At 46.0% G+C, this 21,834-nt stretch overlaps 1 protein-coding gene across 1 annotated transcript in view; it reads left to right on the top strand.

The window, feature by feature from the left end:
• Nedd4l (NEDD4 like E3 ubiquitin protein ligase) overlaps nt 1-21,834 on the top strand; it is a 323,775-nt gene that overhangs the window by 257,782 nt on the left and 44,159 nt on the right. The window contains exons 8-16 of the mRNA XM_032885399.1: nt 199-301; nt 2,396-2,562; nt 9,387-9,522; nt 10,609-10,785; nt 12,864-12,938; nt 14,678-14,737; nt 19,821-19,952; nt 20,440-20,559; nt 21,509-21,706. Coding sequence (XP_032741290.1) covers nt 199-301; nt 2,396-2,562; nt 9,387-9,522; nt 10,609-10,785; nt 12,864-12,938; nt 14,678-14,737; nt 19,821-19,952; nt 20,440-20,559; nt 21,509-21,706 — 1,168 coding nt within the window. The remainder of the gene's footprint in view (nt 1-198; nt 302-2,395; nt 2,563-9,386; nt 9,523-10,608; nt 10,786-12,863; nt 12,939-14,677; nt 14,738-19,820; nt 19,953-20,439; nt 20,560-21,508; nt 21,707-21,834) is intronic.

Genomic DNA, 21,834 nt, shown 5'->3' with positions numbered 1-21,834 from the left:
GGTAGGTGTAGGGGTAAGGCTTGCCGGTGGGTGTAAGGGCGAGTTTTGTGGGTGATTGTAGAGGTGAGGGTTGCAGGTGGGTGTGGGGGTGAGTGTTTGTAGTGTTGGTTTCCCTGAGGACAGTTTCAGCAAACACCTTAAACAAGGAGGATGGAAACAAGCCATAGCCTTTACAACTGGTTCTCTTCCTGTGTGCAGTCATAAATCGCGCGTCAAGGGGTTTTTGAGGTTGAAAATGGCCTACATGCCGAAAAACGGAGGTCAAGATGAAGAAAACAGCGAGCAGAGGGACGACATGGAGGTAGGAGAGACGGCCGCGGGCCCTGGCCTCTTCCTTGCTGCCCAGCTCACCTGAATTTCACTTCGAGACTGTCACTGGAGAAAGTGATTGTTCGTAAACCTAAATGTGAATTCACATACATAGACCCTGAGTTTGTCTTTGGAAGTCCTCCAGTGTGTGACTGTTTTAGCAAAAAATGAAATTCCCATTTTATGTCACAACACAAATAAGAGGGCAGGCAGCTCTTCATGCGGTCCTTTTAGTTATTTGTCTGGCTGCTGTTATGTTACAAAATACCTCTCCAAAGCCACTTAAGGAAGAAAGGCTCACATTTCAAGCCAACGAAGTTGATCGTGGCAGGGAGGTGGGGGAAGTCGGAGCGTGAAGCAGCTGGTCAGACTGTGTCACACAGTCAGGAGGCAGAAGGTGGGAAGAAACAGGATTCAGCTGTAAATAGACAAGGTCCACTCTCAGTGACTCCAGCAAGACTCCACCTTCTAAAGGTCCCCTAACCTTCCCAAGCACCACCAGCAGCTGAACACTGGTGTTCAAATACATGAGCCTAAGGAAGACTTTTCATGGTCACATAGGAGCACCTTCTGTGGCAGCCCCACTGCCAGAAACCTTGTGCCCACTATTTCTTTGAGTTTCCAATTCTTTTTAAATATTTACTTATTTATTTTATGTATAACTACACTATAGTTGTCTTCAGACACACCAGAAGGTATCTGAGCTCATTACAGATGGTTGTGAGCCACCATGGGGTTCTTTAGAAACTCTCTTCCCCTTTCTGATTCATTTAGTCCACAAGTAACAGCACGTAATGCAGTGCCCTCCTTGGGAAATGCCAGTTTGTAATCAGGTATCCAGAAGAATGTTCTCTGTCCCCTTCCTGACTTTCTGGCCACATGTACTGTGGGTCCCATTGTCCCATCTCAGCTTATGCGGTGGTTAGGCAGTGTTGTTCTGTTAGCTCAGTTCTCGTACTGTTCTTAAAGGCCCCCACTGAGCAAGACCTCCCTGGCTGTTTTCACATCTGTTTGCAGCTGTCCCACATGATGCATGGTGGACAGGTTGACCAAAGCCCCTGCAACTGGGAGGCCACCTTTCAGGGCAGTGTTTCACTATAGGCTTCCACAGCTGTCACCGGGTAACAGACTGAAGTGGGTGGCAGCCCATAGTAGAGGTTGAGATGATGGCCCAAGCAAAGCAACAGATTGGTGTGTGAAATCCAAGGAATTGTTTACTCTCTTCTTGTCCTCCAAGTGTGGTCACCAGCGGATCGCTTGATTTTCCGCTGGCTTTACCAGGGGATGTTAGGAAAGCAATACTCAGTGCTGAAGGTATGTGTCGTAACAGCGCAGCTCTGATCCTGGCACCGTGCAGTCTGTTTGTGCAAGGCCTCGGCGACCGCGGTAGTTTCTAGACAGCGTCTGGCTCACAACTGCAACACAAAGGGGGATGACACAGTCATCTCCTCTCCAACCAACCCAGGCCATCCTCCTTGGAGACCAATAGCCCTGTATCCTAGACCTTGCTTCCTTTTCAAACACACATGCGTGCTACATGGTGGTGTCGAAAGGATGAAAGCCGTGCAGCTCTGGCATGCATGTCCCATGTCATTGGCTTTGTGCAGCCCTAGAGGTCATTGAGTCACTGTGACTAATGGATGTGTTAAAAATTCTGTGACTTAAGAAACGAAACAGGGCTGACAAGATGGTGGTGTCAAAACCAATTTGATCTGTGGAACCCAAGTGGTAGACGGAAAGAAACGAACCATGCAGGTTGTCCTCTGCACTTGTGCTGGGAAGGAGCACACATGAGCTTGCATGTAAACACGCATACTCGAACAAATGAATGTTTATTTTTTTAATGCAAAGAAAGTAAATGGAGCATCCAGATGTGGTGTGGCCATCTTAGAAGCTGGCGTGGCTAAACTGGCCATTGCTCCAATGAGTTTTGGAACCCTGAATTGGTTTTTCTCCTGGAGAGGGAGTCTATCTCAGTGTGACACAGGAAGACTTGGAGTGGGGCGGAGAGGATTGTCACAATGGGCTCGCCTTCTCCCATGATCTGGAGCTCAGACTCATGACTCCCATTGTCTTGACTCCGCAGCATGGATGGGAAGTTGTTGACTCAAACGACTCAGCTTCCCAGCACCAGGAGGAGCTCCCTCCTCCTCCCCTGCCACCAGGATGGGAAGAGAAAGTGGACAATTTAGGCCGAACTTACTATGTCAACCACAACAACAGGAGTACGCAGTGGCACCGACCTAGCTTGATGTAAGTATCACCATATGGCAGGGATGTCGTGTCTCACCCTGCACTGAAAAGTGTGGCAGTTCCTGGGCAGGTCTGAGAGCGAGAGAGAGAGAGAGAGCGAGAGAGCGAGAGAGCGAGAGAGCGAGAGAGCGAGAGAGCGAGAGAGAGAGAGAGAGAGAGAGAGAGAGAAGAGAGAGAGAGAGAAGAGGTAGAAGAGGTAGAAGAGGTAGAAGAGATAGAGGTTGTTGCCTTGTGGAATTATTCTGTGCTCTTCTAAGATCACTGAAATGTGCTTTTCCTGGATTCCTCATTGGTTTGACATCACCTTGCTTTCCTCTTACTTCAGCTTCCTCTCCTGATTGACCTAGGAGGGGAAGCCGGAGGGGAAGCCGGAGGCAGACTGGCTTGCTTTAATGTATTACCTTCTTACTCTTTCGCATTATTTCATGATGCAGCTCACCAGAGCTTCTTTTATTTTTATTTACTTTTCAGAGCACTTGTGTATCGCTCACTGCCTTGGTATATTTAGAAACGCACGGGAGATTCGCAAAGTCAAAATTAGTAATTACTGTTTATTTCTACATCCTACCAGCTTAGAGAGAGAGAGAGAGCGGGGTGGCTGATGCCTGTTCCCTTAGTAATTCTCATTCTGGTGATAGCAAATGAATAAATCCCAGATAAACCTCAATTACCATTTTAAAGAAAGATTTTGAAGTGACTTCTTGTTAAACCATAGTGAGCAGCAAACCTTCACTCTATCGATGTTGTGAGAGACAGAGCCAATGTACCCACGATGAAAGGAGAAGTTACCTTGGCATGAGCGTCAGAGAACAGAACAGAAACATTAGTATTACCCAGTAGATATTTCACACGATCAGTTCTAAAAATGCAATCAAGGCCGGTGAGTGTGCTTACACGTGAGGTCCTCTTCTCTTAACTCCATGCAGAAGAGCTTTCCCAGTTTCTGCTCGTTAGGTAGGTGATATCCAGAGGCTGTTCTTACAAATCCTTCATCCTTAGAAGGTTTAAAGGGGTTCTCTGTATAACGGAGGGAGTGGCTAGAGAGGGTGGCCGAGGCAGCCGGCTGACATTTTATATAGTCAGCAGGTAAAGCTTACACAACTGGAGCATAGGCAGAACAGGCAGGCAGTCATCCCTGGGCCTCTCAGTAGATTCTTGGGGCTCCCAGCTGTTCTTCTTGGCCATTTCCCACTGCCCAGCATGGCCTTAGCTCCTTGCTTAGACAAGATACATGTAGTTTTATTGGGGTCTTAAATATAAGTGGTTTTATCGATACTTTAGATCTATTGCTGTTTCTCTTTGATGATTGCTGCACCTGGAAGTTTGACAAGCCGTTTTAAGTATCGTATGTATTTGGAGTAGAAATGTCTTTGGACCTGCCTTGGGCATGGTTTCATGCCATTAGCAAAGCAGCAGCATCCATCTGAGCTAAACAGCACAGGAGTACACCCAAAGGAGCTAGGTGGTGGCCGGCACCGTGTGACCTCTTCGAAGCAGGATCTGAGTGCTCACCTCAGTGCCGTGCCTGTGGAAGTCTTTATCTGAGGGAAAATGGGTACAGCAGTTACTGAGGTGATTCTGAGACAACACTTGCCATATATTTAAAGCACATCATCTGTGAGATTGGGTGATGGTTTCACAGGTCTGTACCTAACCCAAATCTATCAAGATGTCAGTTACATAAGTGTGGCTTCTTCTGTGTGACGCAGATCTCAAAAGCAAGGAAGAAGTTTGATGGGCAGAAGTCAGTTTCCATAGCTTCCGCTTTATCCCCTCTGCAGTTTATTGATTTGGAATCATCTCTCCTTAACATTGTTTGACTTGGCTAGAAGCCCTAGGACCTCCAGAAGAAAACAATTATCTTTTGCTTTTAGGTTTTAAAAAAAATTCCATAATATTCAATTTTTTTATAGAATGTTCCAGCACCCTTCAGAGAAAAATTATACTGTGAGAAAATATTTTAATTAACAGGTTGTATATGAGGACACTGGATAGTGATTGTGCCCAGCACCCAAATAAGAGCTCAGCAAAATACTATTTTAAATGAATGATTGGCCAAAAGAAGCCATTTCAGGAAGCGATTTTAGGCACATGGCTTGGTGTATTGTCTGGGCCATAACTACAGAAGGTGTCCCTTCAGGTCACTCCACCTTCTCAAGAATATTGATGGCTTTTAAAACACCTCAGTTTAGATTTTTTTTCTTAATCCCGTTCAGATGTAAATTATATCTTACTAGAAAAAGAAATGACAATTTTGAAAAAATGAAGACATGCCATTTTGTAAGATAAACTTCTTTTTTTTAACTCTTTTTTTTTTTAAAAGATTTATTTATTATATATAAGTACACTGTAGCTGTCTTCAGACACACCAGAAGTGGGCATCAGATCCCATTACAGATGGTTGTGAGCCACCATGTGGTTGCTGGGAATTGAACTCAGGTCCTCTGGAAGAGCAGTCAGTGCTCTTAACCACTGAGCCATCTCTCCAGCCCATAAGATAAACTTCTTAAGCTGAAATCCTTATGTTAAGCTTTTCATTATAAAAAATATTCACTGAGTCTTCCCAGTTTCCCCGTCATACCTCTGGTTTGGGTCATCGTTGTTTGAAAGCGAAGGGGAGGGCAAGATGGCCCAGAGGTGGCCTTGCAAGCCCGAGGACCTGGGTCAAAGCCCCAGAACCCACAGTTCTGTAGGAATAGAACCTATTTCCAAAGCTGTCCCCTGACTCGACAGGCCGGCTAGAGCACATGTATTCCACACCGTCACATACACACATACATAACAGGAATAAAATGTATTAAACGAGGGCTGCATGGCTGGGCGTGCTCTGACGCATTAACCTTAGTCGATGCTGACCTTGGTTTCAAGGAAGGGTTGGGAAAGTGGTGTCTCTGGTCAATCTTGTGATTTCCCATGAGAGTCAAAGGGAAATTATGTGTGCAAAATTAACTACTGAAACAAAACAAAGGACGTAGATATTTCTTAAGTCATTTCCCCTGTTCCCAGTGAAATCATCTTTGTGTCTACAGTTTGTTGGGCTAACGGGTAACTGACGGCACTTGTAGAGACTTGTAGGTGGTGTCAACAGCTCTTTCACATAATTAAATGCCGAGGAAAGACCCCCATGGACACCCTGTGCAAACACTTTATATGGTTATGTTAGACCAGAAGAACCTGTGCGACTTCGTTTTCTCATTGCCGTGACCAGATATCTAAGATAAATTATGGGAAGAAGAGTTTTTTTATTTATTTAAAATCAATTTTTTCACAGACTTTTTTATTTATTTACTCATTTATTTATTTGTTTATTCATTCATTCATTTTACAACCCAATATCAGCCCTTCCTTCCTCTCCTCCCAGTATTCCCTCAGGGAAGTCTTTCCCCAGTCCACCTTCCCCTTCTCTTTTGAGAAGGCGAAGCCCCACTCTGGCTGTTACCTCAGACCAACACAACATCCGCTAACACTAACCTCCCCCTCCCTGCACACCAGGTCGCAGCAGGATTAGATGTATTCTCTCCCACTGAGGCCAGACAAGGGTGGTCCATTTAAGGGTTCAAGATCCACAGGCAGGCAGGCAGGCAGCAGGCTCAGGGACAGCTGGGGGACCCGCATGAAGATGATCAAGCTGCTCATCTGCTACTCATGTGCCGGGGCCTAGGTCCAGCCTGTGTTTGCTCTTTGGTTGGTGATTCAGTCTCTGAGAACCCACAAGGGTCCAGGTTAGATGACTCTGTTGGTCTTTTTGTGGAGGCCCTGTCCTCTGCGAGTTCTTCAATCCTTCTCCTAGCTCTTCCATGAGACCCCTGAGCTCTACTGTTTGAGTCTCCACATCTCTTCCCATTGGCTGCTGGATGGAGCCTCTCAGAGGACAGTTATGCTAGGGTCCTGCCTGCACGCATAACAGGGTATCAACAATAGCGCCAGAGATTGGTTCTTGGTGGTGGGTAGTCATTGATTGACCAGTCCCTCTGTCTCTGTCCTTTGTCCCTGCACATCTTGGAGGCAGGACACATCTTCAGTTGAAGGCTTTGTGGGTAAGGTTCCCCTTCTGAGAAAGATTCTTCCAGGGAGGAAGGGTTTTATTTTGGCTTGTGGATTCAGAGGTTTCCCAGGCAGGGTGGGCCGAATCGATCCATTACTCTTGACTGAGCCAAAAGAGACTATCATGCCAGTGGGGAGCATGAGCTTCAAGGCTGACTGGAAGCAAAGAGGGCATTCCTGAGCTATCCAGCATCCTTCCCCTTGCACTCCATTCCTGCAGCTGCTTGGGTCCTATAACTGACATTCGGGGTCCCTCTTCCCTCTCAGTCCTCTGAGACATGCAGGAGGTGTGCTCTCAAGGCATTGAGTTGACAATCAGAAGGAACTATCACAAAACCCCTGGTTGGAATTCCAAAATCAGAGTTACCATTCACACTGACTGCTGATGAACTGAAGGGTATGGGAAACTGACATTACTGGTTTGAATACACCATTCTTTACCTCCTCCCTCCCCCGCAACAAATACTGCATATACTTCAGAGGCCATGAGATGAAGACAGGGTGATGGACTGTCCCACATCCTGTGACCATTGTTTGAAACAGGTGTATAGAGCTGCCCAAGTCCCTCTGAAGTAACTGTGGGCTTTAAATCTTGACAAAGCACACATGGAGTAAAGTATTTTCAGGTGAGGGATATGATCTTAAAGTTCAACTGTATCCATCCTTAATCATCAAGACAGGCCACGTGTGGTGGCGAGCGCCTTTAATATAAGCACTTAGGAGAGAGGCAGGTGGATGTTTGTGAGTAAAAAGGCTAGCCTGGTCTACATAGTGAGTTCCAGACCAACTTAGACTACCTAGGAAGACCTTGCTAGTGATTTTTAAAAAAAAAAAAAAAGAGAGAGAGAGAAAAGGAAACTTTAAAAAAATAAAGAGGATATCTACTAGCCTCCTGCCTTTATCTCTGCTCTGCCAAGGTCATTTATAGACTTTATAAGTGTATTCTAATTTTACATTTTGTTTAATAATTTATTTCATACTTGAGAATTGAGCCTTTTTTAAAAAAGACAATAAATACATCACCATGAATACAATATGGTAGTTTTCTAACAGCCGACAGTGCCATTTTTAATCATTTTTATGCTTTCAGAAACATTACTATATATATATGTACTTCTTAATTATAATAATTATATCTATAGTAATATCAATTTTCTGATACTACCTCTAGTGTACAAGTTTAATCTGATTATGCTTAATGTAACGATGTTTTGTTAATGCAGCAAATACTCTGTATTCAAATATAATACAATTTCTTAAAATTCATATTTTAGTAATAAAGAATTATAATTTACACGTGGATTAAAATGGAAGCCAACTTTCACACTACCTCCTTGAGCCCTAGAGTTGGTTGGGCAAAGATGTTTGGTAGAAATATTTGACTGTTCGGACCGTCGTCCTCCCACACTGTGGCTTGTTGAATCTAGTTGCTACTCAGAGGCCCAGGGGACTCTTTATTTGGGATACGAATAGGTTTGAAAGTACTGGAAGTTTAAGTCCTTACTTTAGAGGGCGTCTGTAATGGCCGTTGACTGATAGCGTCTATCAGATCACCTGAACTGACATCCGCAACCTTTTGGAAGGTTAACCTGCCACACATTTGCGCTCCTTGGATGTGGATTGAGGCATGCTTGCAGTGCCTGCAGAGGGCCTTTAGACATCAACTCCAGAAACTCGCAGTTGAGATTTCCCCCAAAAGACTATCACCCGTCATGCACTGCAAAATATTTTTAAGATGCAGTCAATCAAGTCATTTTCGGGAATGAGTTCTTAACTGGGATCCTAACTTAAAATCCTTAGTCCACAAACAAGCAAATGAGCTGTGATGGTGCTGTGTTCTTACCTCAGGCTTGTTTGGAGGTCAGCCCCTGCCTCGGACTTGGAGCATTAGAAACAGGTTGTTGGGAAAGGGGTTGCGATCGTATGATATGAGGGTTTTGTTTTTTTGTTTTTTTTGTTTTTTTTTTTTGTCAAAATGAGACAGAAAGCAGCTAAAAGTAAGTCACACACCACAGGAGACATCCTCTTGGGACCACAGCCTTGAATTTGGGCCGTTAGTGCCCTTCAGTCAATTACTGATGACCCAGATTGGCTGCTTTGATGAATAGACCTAGAAGGGACCTGCCGACTGAGTGTGCGAGCCTGCTTGTCACTTCCTTCCAAAGGGCTGGTTTGATACAGACTGAAGGGCATGGATATCTCTTCTCAAATACTGAAGTGCAGCTTGATTAACAGCCATCCCTCTGCCTCCACACCTGTGGGTTCAGCCGACCACAGAGCATAACTATTCAGGAAAATATATTAGGCCAGTGCTGACCCTGAACAGCGGTCTGTCTTGATCTGTCATTCCCTAGACAGTGCAGGATAAGTTGTTTGTGGAATACTTCCTGTGTTTGAGGCATTGTAAGTCATCCACAGGTGATTTAAAGGGCACAGGAAGTTCTGAGTGCATTTAAACAGCCGTTCCATTTTAGGGACTGAACACGTAGGATGTTGAAGTCTGTAGGGATAGGGAGGGCTCTGCAGCCCATCCCCCATGGATGTAGAGGACAGCTGTTAATGTCTAAAATGCTCTAACTCTTGTACGATACACTGAAGCTGCTTTTGGGGGTTAGGGTGAGCCTGCAGTGTAGTCTAGCCAACACGTCCAATATCGGTTGCTTGCTCCTTATTGTTTGACCCTGATGTCGTAGTCACTGCATGGCCCGCAGTGAGGGTTGGACTGTCGGAGGGCCCATTCTGAATACTTCTCTTCTCACATCTCCTCACCCTCCTTTCAGGGATGTGTCGTCAGAGTCAGACAATAACATCAGGCAGATCAACCAGGAGGCCGCACACCGGCGCTTCCGCTCTCGGAGGCACATTAGTGAAGATCTGGAGCCTGAGGCCTCTGAAGGCGGTGGAGAAGGCCCTGAGGTATGATGTCCAGAGATGCTGTCAAGCTAAGCAGCTCCATCTTCCCACAATCCCCAGGGTGATTTTGTATCTTATCTTTTTCCCTTGGTAAACTGTGTATTGCGTGTGAAGACTGTGGCCTCATGACTAACTGATTCCCATCTGAGTCTTAGTGAACTTAGGAAATGCCTGTGAAACCCATGTTTGGCCAAGCCCAGTGACTTACATAAATATGAAGAGGAGAACATGATTCTGGGGTGAAGAAAGTCTTACATGTTTTTGCTTAGTGACTGGTTTTCCCCGGGATCTAACCAATCTCATGACACAACGCTAAAGATGCCACTTTGAGGAATCGAGGGAGGGAGCTCAGTCACCTGTCTGGGTGTCATGGGCAAGTTTCTGATGAACTGCTTGACATCTTAAGAAAGATTGTCCAAACATGTACGAGTCTGAGTTGGTTGGACTATTGATGGCTATTCTCTTATCAACAGTTAACAGTGTGTCACTGGGAAAGGAGATGAACTTAAGTCAGAAATGATCTTAGCTCAATGCTGATGACTGATGACTAGGTTGGCCTCATGTTAGGAAAGTCATTCACAACATGTTTCAGTGACCTGCGTTAGAGCAGCAAGCCAGGGTTTCACAGTAGAGTCACTGAGCGTTCTTCTGTAGAACTAAGCCGTTTTCATTAAGAACCCTCATGGCATTTAGAAAGAAAAAAAAACCTATATGAGAATTGCTTGTAAATTCTCGAGGTGCTTCTAATCCATTCGTAACAGAGGCTGGCAAAAAGCTGTCGCAGCAGGAGTATGTATTCACAGGAGTAAGAGTGTGGCCCTGGGCCCGCCTCCTCCTTCACACTGAGTTCCGACCCCTCAATCGCCTGCTCTCTTCAGTGATTGGCTCTCTCCGAGAAGTTCCCTGGTCTGTTCATTGGAACAGTGGCCCTCTCTCCCTTGTGCTTATCCAGAAGATTCCGTGCCTCGTGCTAAGGAGGTGTTAATTACGGTCACCCTGATGGTTATGAATGCTGTGCGTTTTCTTTAGAAGGAAGTCAGGTAAATCCCCAGTTCCTAGCACTCACCTTAACGTCTGATTCCTCCAAAGCCTTGGGAGACCATTTCAGAGGAAGTGAACATGGCGGGAGATTCTCTCAGCCTGGCTCTGCCCCCGCCTCCTGCCTCCCCAGTGTCAAGGACCAGCCCCCAGGAGCTGTCGGAAGAACTGAGCAGAAGGTTACAGATCACTCCGGACTCCAATGGGGAACAGTTTAGTGCTCTAATCGTAAGTCATGGTATTGTTAGAAAAGCTGAACACGGTTGGTCAGCAACACTATTGCTTTATTCTCTTGTATGCAGGTAATAGCCAAGGGCATCAATTCTTGACCTGTAGGTCATGACCCATTTAAGGGTCAAACTACCCTTTCACAGGGACCACATATCAGAAACCCCACATATTGGATATTCACATTATGATTCATAACTGTAGCAAAATTACAGTCATGAAGTAGCAACAAACTAAAGTTATGGCTGGGGGGTTACCATAACATGAGGAGCTCTATTAAAGGTTTGCAGCATTAGGAAGACTGAGATCCACTGGCCAAGTCTATTGAAAAGGCTCATGAAAACAATGTCTTTGCCATGAGGGCGTTTCCTGTTGAGAAAAAGGGGCCCTCAGAGCCTCTCAACCAGTCTTTTAAGCTCACACTCCACACACCTTCCATTCACAAACAAGGAGAACGGATATTTAAGCGATTGTCCCTGGCAAAGCTTGACTATGGGGTAGAAGAAACCGAAAAACCCAGCATATGAACTCTTGAGGAGAAAAAGTTTGAAACTGTGGCCCAGTCATCAAGATAACACTTGACCTGGGTTTCTCAGCCCTCAGAGAAATACCCTCTAGAAGTTTCAGCCCAGTGAGGAGGAATGAAATCAGTCACAAAGACTTTGCATGTAGCGGTGGAACACTGCCGGGAAAGCCCTTCAATCATTCTCACGTGAGAAAAGAATTAAGGCCAGGAGCACACACCATGTTTCTCAAGCAATTGGACTTACAGATGTCCTGGAGAGAGCCATGGTTGTCACTATGATGGAAATGACATCCTCATACGGTCACCTCCATGATGAACACACGGAACATAAAGTGATTGGAGGGCTACATAGAACATAAAAGCCACTAAGTACAACGTCATTCGTCCTTCAGTTATGGCGTTCTCAGACGAAGCTGCTGGCCTCTGCTGCGTGAGTGGCAGTGACTGTGTGCTTCCACATTAAAATTCCATAAAAGTCTTTCAAAAAAGGGAAACACCATCGGGATGAAAATTCAGTACTAAGTGGAGAGAGAAGAGGTTGCATATATGAGATAGTTGAATTGGTAAAAAACTGTTGCTATGGAAACAGCATAAGCCACAAAGCCATGTATTTAAAATGTATCAAGGAAAAAACTTGCAGAAATTATAGCAGTCATATACCGTTTATATAAAATATGTGGGAAAGAAATTCCTAGTTTTCTATGTTGATGTAAATTGACATTTGTCACGATTAGAGTAAGGAGTTCTTGTATTCAGTGCTTCCAGAAGCCTGGTATATCCTTGGGGAACTTCCTCCAATTTTGATGCTCAGGGCTACTCTGTATTTAAGGGCAGTGGGGTGAATGCTTCCCTCAGGATGACGCACATGCCGTGTGGGAAGGCACAGGTCATCCCTGACACCACCACTTAGCTTTGCCCATCTTTAACTTACTGTGTGTTGTTATACAATGTTAAAAGCCACACATGTTACAGGCTGTAGTGTGGCTGAGCGTTCTCCCAGCAAGGAGCCTTCTACCTGTGACCTTCTCAGATCCTTGTTCAGGTCCACGAGGCAAACAAGCGAGAGGAGCATTGTGTGTGGCACACGGGATTGTCTTCGGGTGTGCCTGGCTTCCCTGCCCCACTCTGTTCCTACTGGAGTTCTTCCACTCAGAAGCTAAATACAAACGTTAACCCTCACAGGGAGGGTGGGCAATGTCTAAGTGCTGTGGCCACACAGTTTAGCTTTCTTTCTTTCCCCTTTTCCTCCGTTCCTCACCCTTGAGGATTTGCCCAGAGCTGGCATCCCAGGGAGTATACAAGACTGTTGACCTCTTGTCACTCTTGAGTGTTGTGGGGACCTGTCTCTTCTCCCTTCCAGTAGTCTTGGCCTCCTTTTTACTTTTAAATCCCCGCCTGCTGGAGAACACTTGAGAGTTGAAAGCTGAGCTCTGGAAGGGCACTGTAACTGCTGGGAAACAGGTGGTGTTTGATGGCCTCTGATGCCAAAGAGCAGGGCTAGGAAGTGTGAGAGCTCTCCTGTTAACACTGCCTGTCTTTCCCTCCCCTGCAGCAGAGAGAGCCCTCCTCTAGGCTCCGGTCCTGCAGTGTTACCGACACGGTTGCTGAACAAGCTCACCTTCCACCGGTAACAAACACTCCTTTCCGGTCCTCAGCTGGACTTTTTTGGCTTTGATTGAAAATCTTTAGGGCCGCTGAGAAAGAGTTTTTCCTGTGTGGATCCATGCACTGCATAAGCAGGAAATTTTCCGAGTAAATTGTGCAAGGGGTCTTGACTTTCCAACCCAGAGTCCTCGCTACCAACCAAGCTTCCAAGATGCTAAAACCATGCTCTGGTGTTTCCAGAATGCATCCTGACCTCCTTATGTGACTGAAACTAGGTGGTCCATTCAGCTGGGTCTCAGGCAGCCGAACTCTGTAAACTCACTGATCCCTTTGAACAGGAAGAACTCTTCCAGCGAGACAGCCTGATTTTTTTTTTTTCTCTACTCCCCATGGCTTAAACGCTCAGCTCCACAGAGCAACTGCACTAACTATAAAGGCAGCCGCGCAAATGAAGAATCAGCTGCCGTTTGCTTTCTCCCTCCTACAGCTGTGATAAGTCTGAGTGCGCATGGGCATGGCAGAGGGGTTTTTGATATCCAACACATGCTAAAGGAAATATCAAATCGGAGGGCAGGCGAAAGCCTTGCTAGAAATAATTTACACGAATTGGTTTCTTCTTTGGGAGGTGAAAATATTCTGTGGTTTTAAATGTTCAATTTGATATTTGATCTTGGCCTTTTTTTTGTTTGTTTGTGGCTTTTTTTTGGTTTTTGGTTTTGGGGGTTTTGTGTTTGTTTTTTGGGTTTTTTTTGTTGTTGTTGTTGTTTTGGGTTTTTTTTTTTTTTTTTTTTTTTTTTGGTGGGTTTGTGAGGAGACGGGAGAATTAAGACAGAGGTTTGGGGTGTACACCAGGCCAGCCTTAAGCTTGCAACAATCTCCTGCTTCCCCCCACCCCCCAGTGCTGAGATCACAAGCATGAACTGTCACACCCATTGTTTTTTTTTTAATTGCTACAGATCTTCTTTCATGACCTTCGTCATTGGTCATTGTGTGTGAACTCGAAGAAAGGCGACAGATTTAAAGTTTTTGAAGCCATCTTCCTCATATGCATTTTCCCCCTGACTTCAAAGGGCGGTTTTGTTTAGGTTTTACTATTTTTAAAGTTACAAAAATGAAGCGATGTGTACCCAGCCAGCGTAATAAATTGGGTTGTGGAGTCCCTCGTGTAGGTTGGCTGATATAACAAGGCGAGATGGATGAGCTCAGTTCAGACCTCCCAAAGCTGAACCGTAGACTGAGAGGCGCTGGTGGGGATCCTTCTCAGCCTGCTGATTCTGTGATTGTCCTGCAGACATCAATTACTCTCGCCTCCTCTTCCAAATCAGTGTCAGCTTTATTTGCTGTAGAGTCCCTCTGCCTGGAGACCGTGATTCCACCGTCCCCTTGTTCTTAAGATGCAGGGCCCCCGCTGACCACCAGTGGCCTCTCTGAGATGTGTAGATGTAAGCATCTGCTAAGTTTTGGGCCGTGGAAGCACAAAACATTACATTTGAAGTGTCTGTTAGTCACCCCTGTCACGGATGTAGCCTGAGCTCCTTGGGGGTGTTCTGGTGATACAGAGAGCATTGTATGCTATTCTCTCTTGACTGCTGGTCACTGGGGCGTGCCCAGCTTCATTTGAACAAGGCGGGTGATGGGGATACCAATCTCGCGTCACCTGTCACAGCACCTCCTCGGCAATGATTTCTGGTTCACTGAGCAATGAGCCGTCCCCCCCCCCCCCCCAAGTACATGTTACTGATGGACATTATCGTTCAACAGCCCAGCACCCCAACTAGGCGAGCCCGTTCGTCAACTGTCACGGGTGGTGAGGAATCAACGGTAATGACCCCAGTTATTGAACACTAACGGTGAAAGTCCGTGGGATGGTTTATTATTTTGATTATGGTGAATCAGGTCAGTTTCTCTATGGTAGAGAGACACGTGCGTTTCTTATCTTAGACATCTCATCTTGGGTTCTTTAAGGTATTGGGTAAAACAGAATCATTTTTAAACCTCCATAATTCGATGAGAAGTACTGCCACGCCTGGTTAACAATGCTTAACCCAAGCATTTCCAGTAGGGTTTGTCGGTGTCTTTATTCCTGGCGAGCTTTCTCTCTTGCTGTTGACTACTCGGTTGAGAGAGAAGCCATGAGCGTCATTAGGGCTAGGCATGTGAGTCCAGGTGTGCAAGAGGCTGTGCACTCCTGTTTCCTGCACCACATTTTTAACAGGGAATCAGATTGTCTGCATCTCCATCATAACCCGTAACCTCTCTCTGCCACGAGACTTCTGATTGGCGGGAATGGACAAGTGTTTGTACGATTCCCAGGGCGGGAACAATTAGGACATTTCAGTGACATTATCTATACTTGTTACTGTTTTCTTATTTTGATTGCTAGCATTCATGCTCACAGGTAATTTCAATCGGACTAGTTGTTTTCATGTGTTCTACTGATCCTCGAAGTCCGACCAGTCTGCATTGCTGATTGGAGCTTAGATGACTCTTTGAAGAAGTTCTTTTAATTGTCTCGCCTGCTGGCTGCTCATTATTTGTGAATAACTTTAACTACAGACACAATGGCTGATTTCCTGCAGGATGTTTAGCACCCAGTGTTACACGAAGGACGCTCAGATTAGCTGTCAGTGCAGTGAGCACAGCATAGGGTTGCTAAGCCACTGTGGCTTATGTGACAACAGTCAGGTACTGGAGAGCCAGGCTCCACCTCCAGCAGAATTCAAAGAAGTCTGTTGGCCTCCTACAGTTGTGTTGACTGACACAACCTACTCTGAGTAGTGGAGCCACAGGGCAGACCATTCCATGGGATGGTTTGTCTCATACCCATAGCATCCTCTTAGTGTATCAGTCATCGTTCCGTTTAATTGAATTTGCAACCTGCTCATAGCTGTGGAGTGTTGATGACGGCTCATGGTAGCAAAAGACAGAACAAACTGAACTACTATAGGACCAGACTGTGATAGAAAGTCACCTGGCAGTACAAGGTCATTCATCAGAGGAAAAGAGAACCCATGTGCCTCTGGGGCTGCCCTTTTCCAGCGTTCTTCCCGCCTGTGTTCTCCTCCTCCACCCGTGAATTTGGTCTTTTATTTGGTTCGGTCTTTTATTTTTGAAGCCTTGGCAGTGGTAGTTCCTAAATGCTCCCACCATGATATGCCATGTTTCTCAGTACCTAGATAGGTTTGGAAGGACCACATCCGTCTCTCTCCCATCCTCTCTGTTTTCTATTCTTCCTCCCAGAGTGACTTTCCCCTCTGACCTCCTCTTTGATGCATATGCCGGGCAGAAATGTCCTATAAATTACCACCTCACTCCCGTGCCCTCTCAAACATGCATGTGCTGCTGTTACACACGCAGGCGCTGTTTATTTATGGGGAGGGGGGAACCTCAGCATGATGTTGCATACATAATGCTCAGAAAACTATTTTTAACTTAGGTTGGTTTTTCTCAGCTATGTTAATGATCATTCGGCATTCAGCGGCAGAAATACACCACAGTTTATACACATCTCCCATGCCGACAAGCATTCCCACGCCGTCTACCGCGTGTGGTAACCGTCCTTCTGTGAAGTGCTTCTCCTACACAGTGATAGAGTGCTTACCCTCATCTGGGGAACCCTGACCTTTTGATTTATGGCAAAAGTCTGTACACCATGTCACTTTATTACAGGCTACACCAGGGCTCTCCCTTTCAGATAGAAAGAGCGAGGGAGCAAAGTCCTTTGATCTTCACTGAAGAGAGTCTAAAAATATCCTGAGATACCACTGTGGCTGGGCCTGGGTGAGTCATGGAGAGTCTGTGATGCGCAGTATCAAAGGATAGTCAGACTTCCTCAGTTTCAACATAATCCCGATCTTCATTGTCGTTGATGGATCACAGCCACCATGAGGCTGGAGTGAATGCCTATTTGGAATCATAATGCCCAGCAGTATATTAGGTTATGGATGAAAACTCAAATGCTACCTTCAGCTTACGTTTGGATTGCCTAACCTGTTTCCTGAGAAAGGCTGAGACATCATTCACATAGAGTAATAAAACTCTAATCAATGGACCCAAGCCTGGACGTCTTCCAAGAGATGGCCGATGAAGCCGAGTTGTCATTGCTGGTCATGTGTCCTGGGTGGCCATGTTTTAGTAATAAAGGGAGTCATCGGCACAAGCTGTTCTACGTGCTCGTCTTGAGAGGAGGCTGTCTCGAGATATTTTAATAACAGCTTCTTGCATAGATGCGACTAAATTACCAGTTGCCTGGTTAATTCCCAGTTGAAGGGAGAATGGTTGTTTTAGACACATTCAGAATTCTCTCTGCTGGCCTCCTCTGTGTAACTGGTCCTGTTACCTGTAGAGCTCTGTGTGTATAACCCGGGTACAGGAAGTTCTTGCCGCTGACAGTTCGGTTCTGAGATTATAGCACATCTCAGCCATTAGGGCTGTCAGTAGCCTTGAAGGTATCAGTTCCAGGAATGGATGTTGTCCGTATTTGTTTATTAAAGTCTCAGTGCTTCTAGAACTAAGTTTTCTGAGAACGTATCAAATGGCCTCTCCCTAAAACATGACTCAAGAAAGGAGAACAGTAACAAGGGCTGCTTAATACTCCACCTAGTGAAAGCAGTTGTGTTCATATAAGCCAGAGTCAGCCAAAATGTATTTTAACAAAAGTATTGTCTGTTTCCTTACATGACGACACATCAGCCTAGGCTTCCAGCCAGTCCACATGAAAGTCCTGAAGGGAGGTAGAGCTTCCCTGTGGCTGTGGACCACTTGGTCTGTCTTTCACAGTCACAAAAGCTTACATCTCTTTGTTGGTGGTTGTCTTGCTCCTGGATACCGGATGCTGTGTGGTTAGTTGTGCTTGGAATTCCCTGATCCTTTAGGGCTTATCTGGGAAAATGTCAAGGAGCATTCTTAGCAGGAAGGCTCCTTATATACACTGTCTCCCTTGCCTGATAAACGCGGCTTATGTTCTTGCTTCCTCCAATTCAGGGTCACAGGGCACTGGGGACCTTCACCAGAGCATTTGGTAGTGAGCAGGGCAGCTAGGGCAGGGCAGAAAGAAAGCTCAGTAAGAGAAGAGTCACATGATCAGCCTAAGTCCAAGAAAGCAGCACCGGCAGAGGTACTTAAGAGGGCTGATGGGAGAAGACCCCACTGGGGAAGGCAGCACCCAGAGCAATGGGGCAGAAGTCTTGCTGGCCCTGGTAGGCATTGTCTTTCTGAGCGTCTCCCCCAGATCATTGCTTTCCCAGCACAATGTGAGGTTCAGCACTATGGATGCAGCCATTCCTGGGTTAGTGCTCACCCTGGGCATTTCTTTCCTGCCCGTCACTCAGTCATTCCATATACTCTAGCACCCATTCACCCAGGCTACGTCTCTCATGATGCTTCTTACACAATCCAAAGTCTCAGTAAGTCTTCATCTAAAAAGATGGAATTCGTGCTCGGTGTGGTGGCACATTTCTCTAATCCCGGCACTGGAGAGGCAGAGGCAGGCTTTCTAGGAGTTCAAGGCCTTCCTGGTTTACATATGAGTCCTAGGCCAGCCAAAGCTACATACTGAAACCCTGTCTCAAGAAAAGGAAGACAGAAAGAGAGTAAAGAATTTGCACTATCTATTTATAGTTCAAACTAGACATCGCATGATCAGCCTAAGTCCAAGAAAGCAGCACCGGCAGAGGTACTTAAGAGGGCTGGTGAGAGAAGACTCCACTGGGGAAGGCAGCACCCAGAGCAATGGGGCAGAAGTCTTGCTGGCCCTGGTAGGCATTGTCTTTCTGGGCGTCTCCCCCAGATCATTGCTTTCCCAGCACAATGTGAGGTTCAGCACTATGGATGCAGCCATTCCTGGGTTAGTGCTCGCCCTGGGCATTTCTTTCCTGCCCGTCACTCAGTTATCCCGTATACTCTAGCACCCGTTCACCCAGGCTACGTCTCTCATGATGCTTCTTACACAATCCAAAGTTTCAGTAAGTGTTCATCTAAAAAGATGGAATTCATGCTGGGTGTGGTGGCACATGTCTCTAATCCCAGCACTGGAGAGGCAGAGGCAGGCTTTCTAGGAGTTCAAGGCCTTCCTGGTTTACATATGAGTCCTAGGCCAGCCAAAGCTACATACTAAAACCCTGTCTCAAGAAAAGGAAGACAGAAAGAGAGTAAAGAATTTGCACTATCTATTTATAGTTCAAACTAGACATCGCAGACCATGGGAGGGTTATAGTCTATGTCATTACGCTGGTATAAACACTGCCTCTAATAGGAGACTCCATAGGAATCCTTCACCAGAGGTCTAGGGGACCTCCTGAGCTGGAGAGCATAAACACACCAGGGATCCTGCAGATTATGTCCCCATACAGCAGTGCAAGTCAGAGGAGAGACTCAGTGTCACATATTGCCCTGAAAGTTTGTGTGCACTGGGCCTCAGGAAGAACTATGCACTGAGCATCTACAGGTAGGCAGCCGTGTAAAGGTGTCTAGAGCGCTCATTCCTCTTCTGGGCATGAACATTGGGTGGTTCTCTTTCGAACTGTGTGGTTTACCAATGAACTTTAGCAACTGGACCAGGGTATGATACATTGTTTTTATTTACTGACACTTTGGTAATGGTTCCCTATTTAAGACCTCAGAGAGATGATTTTGTAAGAATGTGGATGCCTTTCTTCTCACAGGAGAGTGGAAGCGCTTAGAGTCAGTTTGTGTCAGACTTCCAGATACTCTTTGTTTATGGGTTGTGGGTTTTGTTTTGCTTTTCTCTGGTTTTTGTTTGTTTGGCTGTTTTTTTTTCCCTTCCCCTGTACAACCAGCATTAACTTAATCTTGCCCAGAGAAATATAACTTTCTAGTTACTTTATTAAACTGGTCAGAGAACAAATTCTAGTTGTTAAATAATAATAATTTCTTGCACAAACAGCCATCAGTGGCCTATGTACATACCACGCCGGGCCTACCTTCAGGCTGGGAAGAAAGAAAAGATGCTAAGGGACGCACATACTATGTCAATCATAACAATCGAACCACAACTTGGACTCGACCAATCATGCAGGTATGAAGATCACCATGCAACCCAGACTCAAGGACCTTAGCAGCCAAGACGTAATGTCCAACCTAGCATGGCGTTCATGCTCTGTTAGGAAGGGCCTGTATTTAAAACAGATCTCACCAAAGACATGTGTTACTTTCAGTAGAATATTTGCTTGGAAGACGTTGATCCTCAGAGACATACATTTTTAATGTGACGTAAAAATACATTCAGAAAGTGAGCTTGTGACCATGGACAGCTCCCTCTCCCGTACCCTGAATCTCTTTATCTCCATGGCTAGTTTTTAGTTGGGCCAGTGGCTTACTTTTATTTCTGTTCCATGTGCCTCCCAAGTCTTTGCCCCCCACTATTAGCTTTAATTATTTCTTCTATGCTTTAAATAGGCCAGACCTGTTATTATGGCTGTGTGTGTTGTCGTTGGGGTTCATGCTCCTAATCACACACAGGGAGATCCTCATACAAAGCTAACTTGTTTTTGCCTCCAAAATAGCTTGCAGAAGACGGTGCCTCCGGATCAGCCACAAACAGTAACAACCACCTAGTCGAACCCCAGATCCGCCGGCCTCGTAGCCTCAGCTCGCCAACAGTAACCTTATCTGCCCCACTGGAGGTGAGAAGGCCGCCTCGTCTAACCAGGCTCATCTCTGTCCCATGGCTTCTCTTCATTCTCTCTTCTCTCTAAACTGGTATTTGTTCCTGAGGCAGGTGGCGAAGGCTGCTATGTCAGGCTGCCCACGTGTTTCAGTGTCTCGGCCAGCTAACATTCTGGACTCTTGTCATAATCTTCATTCTCATTTGGCTAGCACCGCCGGTGCGCTCTCTGCTGAACCTGTACCTGTTGTGTTTGCTCCTTCTTGCCTGTTAACGCCATCAGATCTCATCATTCTTCCGAGTGGCCATGCTTCTGTTTTGTAGCGATCGCTTCGTTCATATTTCCTTTGACCGTAGGGTCTTCCATTGTGTGGGTACATGTTTCTAATGTGTGTTTTCATCTCTTAAGTCATTGCTGGACATCTGCTTGTACGCTATCCTTGTCATGTTTCAGTGGCCGCCCTGAGCATCATAAATGGCAGACACTCAAAAGCCAAAGAGGATAGGAGTAAATTAACGTGCTCTGAGGCAAGCTCCTCACAGTGGGAGCTGGGGACAGCACTTCCAGACTGTCGGGAATGTGGGATAATGACTGTCATTCCGGGTGGCTGCCTCCACCAGTGGAGGTCTCCTTCCCGGTTCTAAAACCCGGCAGTTGTGTTTGTAAGACTACGTGCTCTTTGAGAGCAAGGACTTGTCTTGCTCTGCTCTGAAATCTCCACCCATAAAATGGTATTTCGGGCAGGCATGATTGGCAAAGAATTGTGGCTATTCATCCTTGATATTCTTGCACACCTAACCAATACAAAGGCATAAAGTTAGGGTTGGTTCGAAAGTAGATGGAGAAATGGGGGTTCGGGGGAGCCTCTCCCTCATTGCTTTCCAAGGAAGAGCTTAATACCAGCTGCATTGTGACGTGTTGGATTGGCCCGTGGTGAAGAGTTCTAACACTCGTTATTGTTCCTTAGGGTGCCAAGGATTCACCCATACGCCGTGCTGTGAAAGATACCCTTTCCAATCCACAGTCCCCTCAGCCATCACCTTACAACTCCCCCAAACCACAACACAAAGTCACACAGAGCTTCCTGCCACCAGGCTGGGAGATGAGGATAGCGCCAAACGGCCGACCCTTCTTCATTGACCATAACACAAAGACGACAACCTGGGTAAGGTTGATGCTTTTATTTGGCCCCGTTCTCACCATGAGCTCTGGTTAATTCTTTTCCTTTCTGACTCGGTCCTCCTGGGTCCTTCTAGAGGAGTTTCACCAACTCTGAAGCGAGTGTCCTGAGGG

Source organism: Rattus rattus, chromosome 15 (genome assembly GCF_011064425.1).
Source record: "Rattus rattus isolate New Zealand chromosome 15, Rrattus_CSIRO_v1, whole genome shotgun sequence".
Taxonomy (NCBI): Eukaryota; Metazoa; Chordata; class Mammalia; order Rodentia; family Muridae; genus Rattus; species Rattus rattus.
The sequence above is the reverse complement of the archived record's forward strand: the minus strand, read 5'-3'. Positions and strand labels throughout refer to the sequence as shown.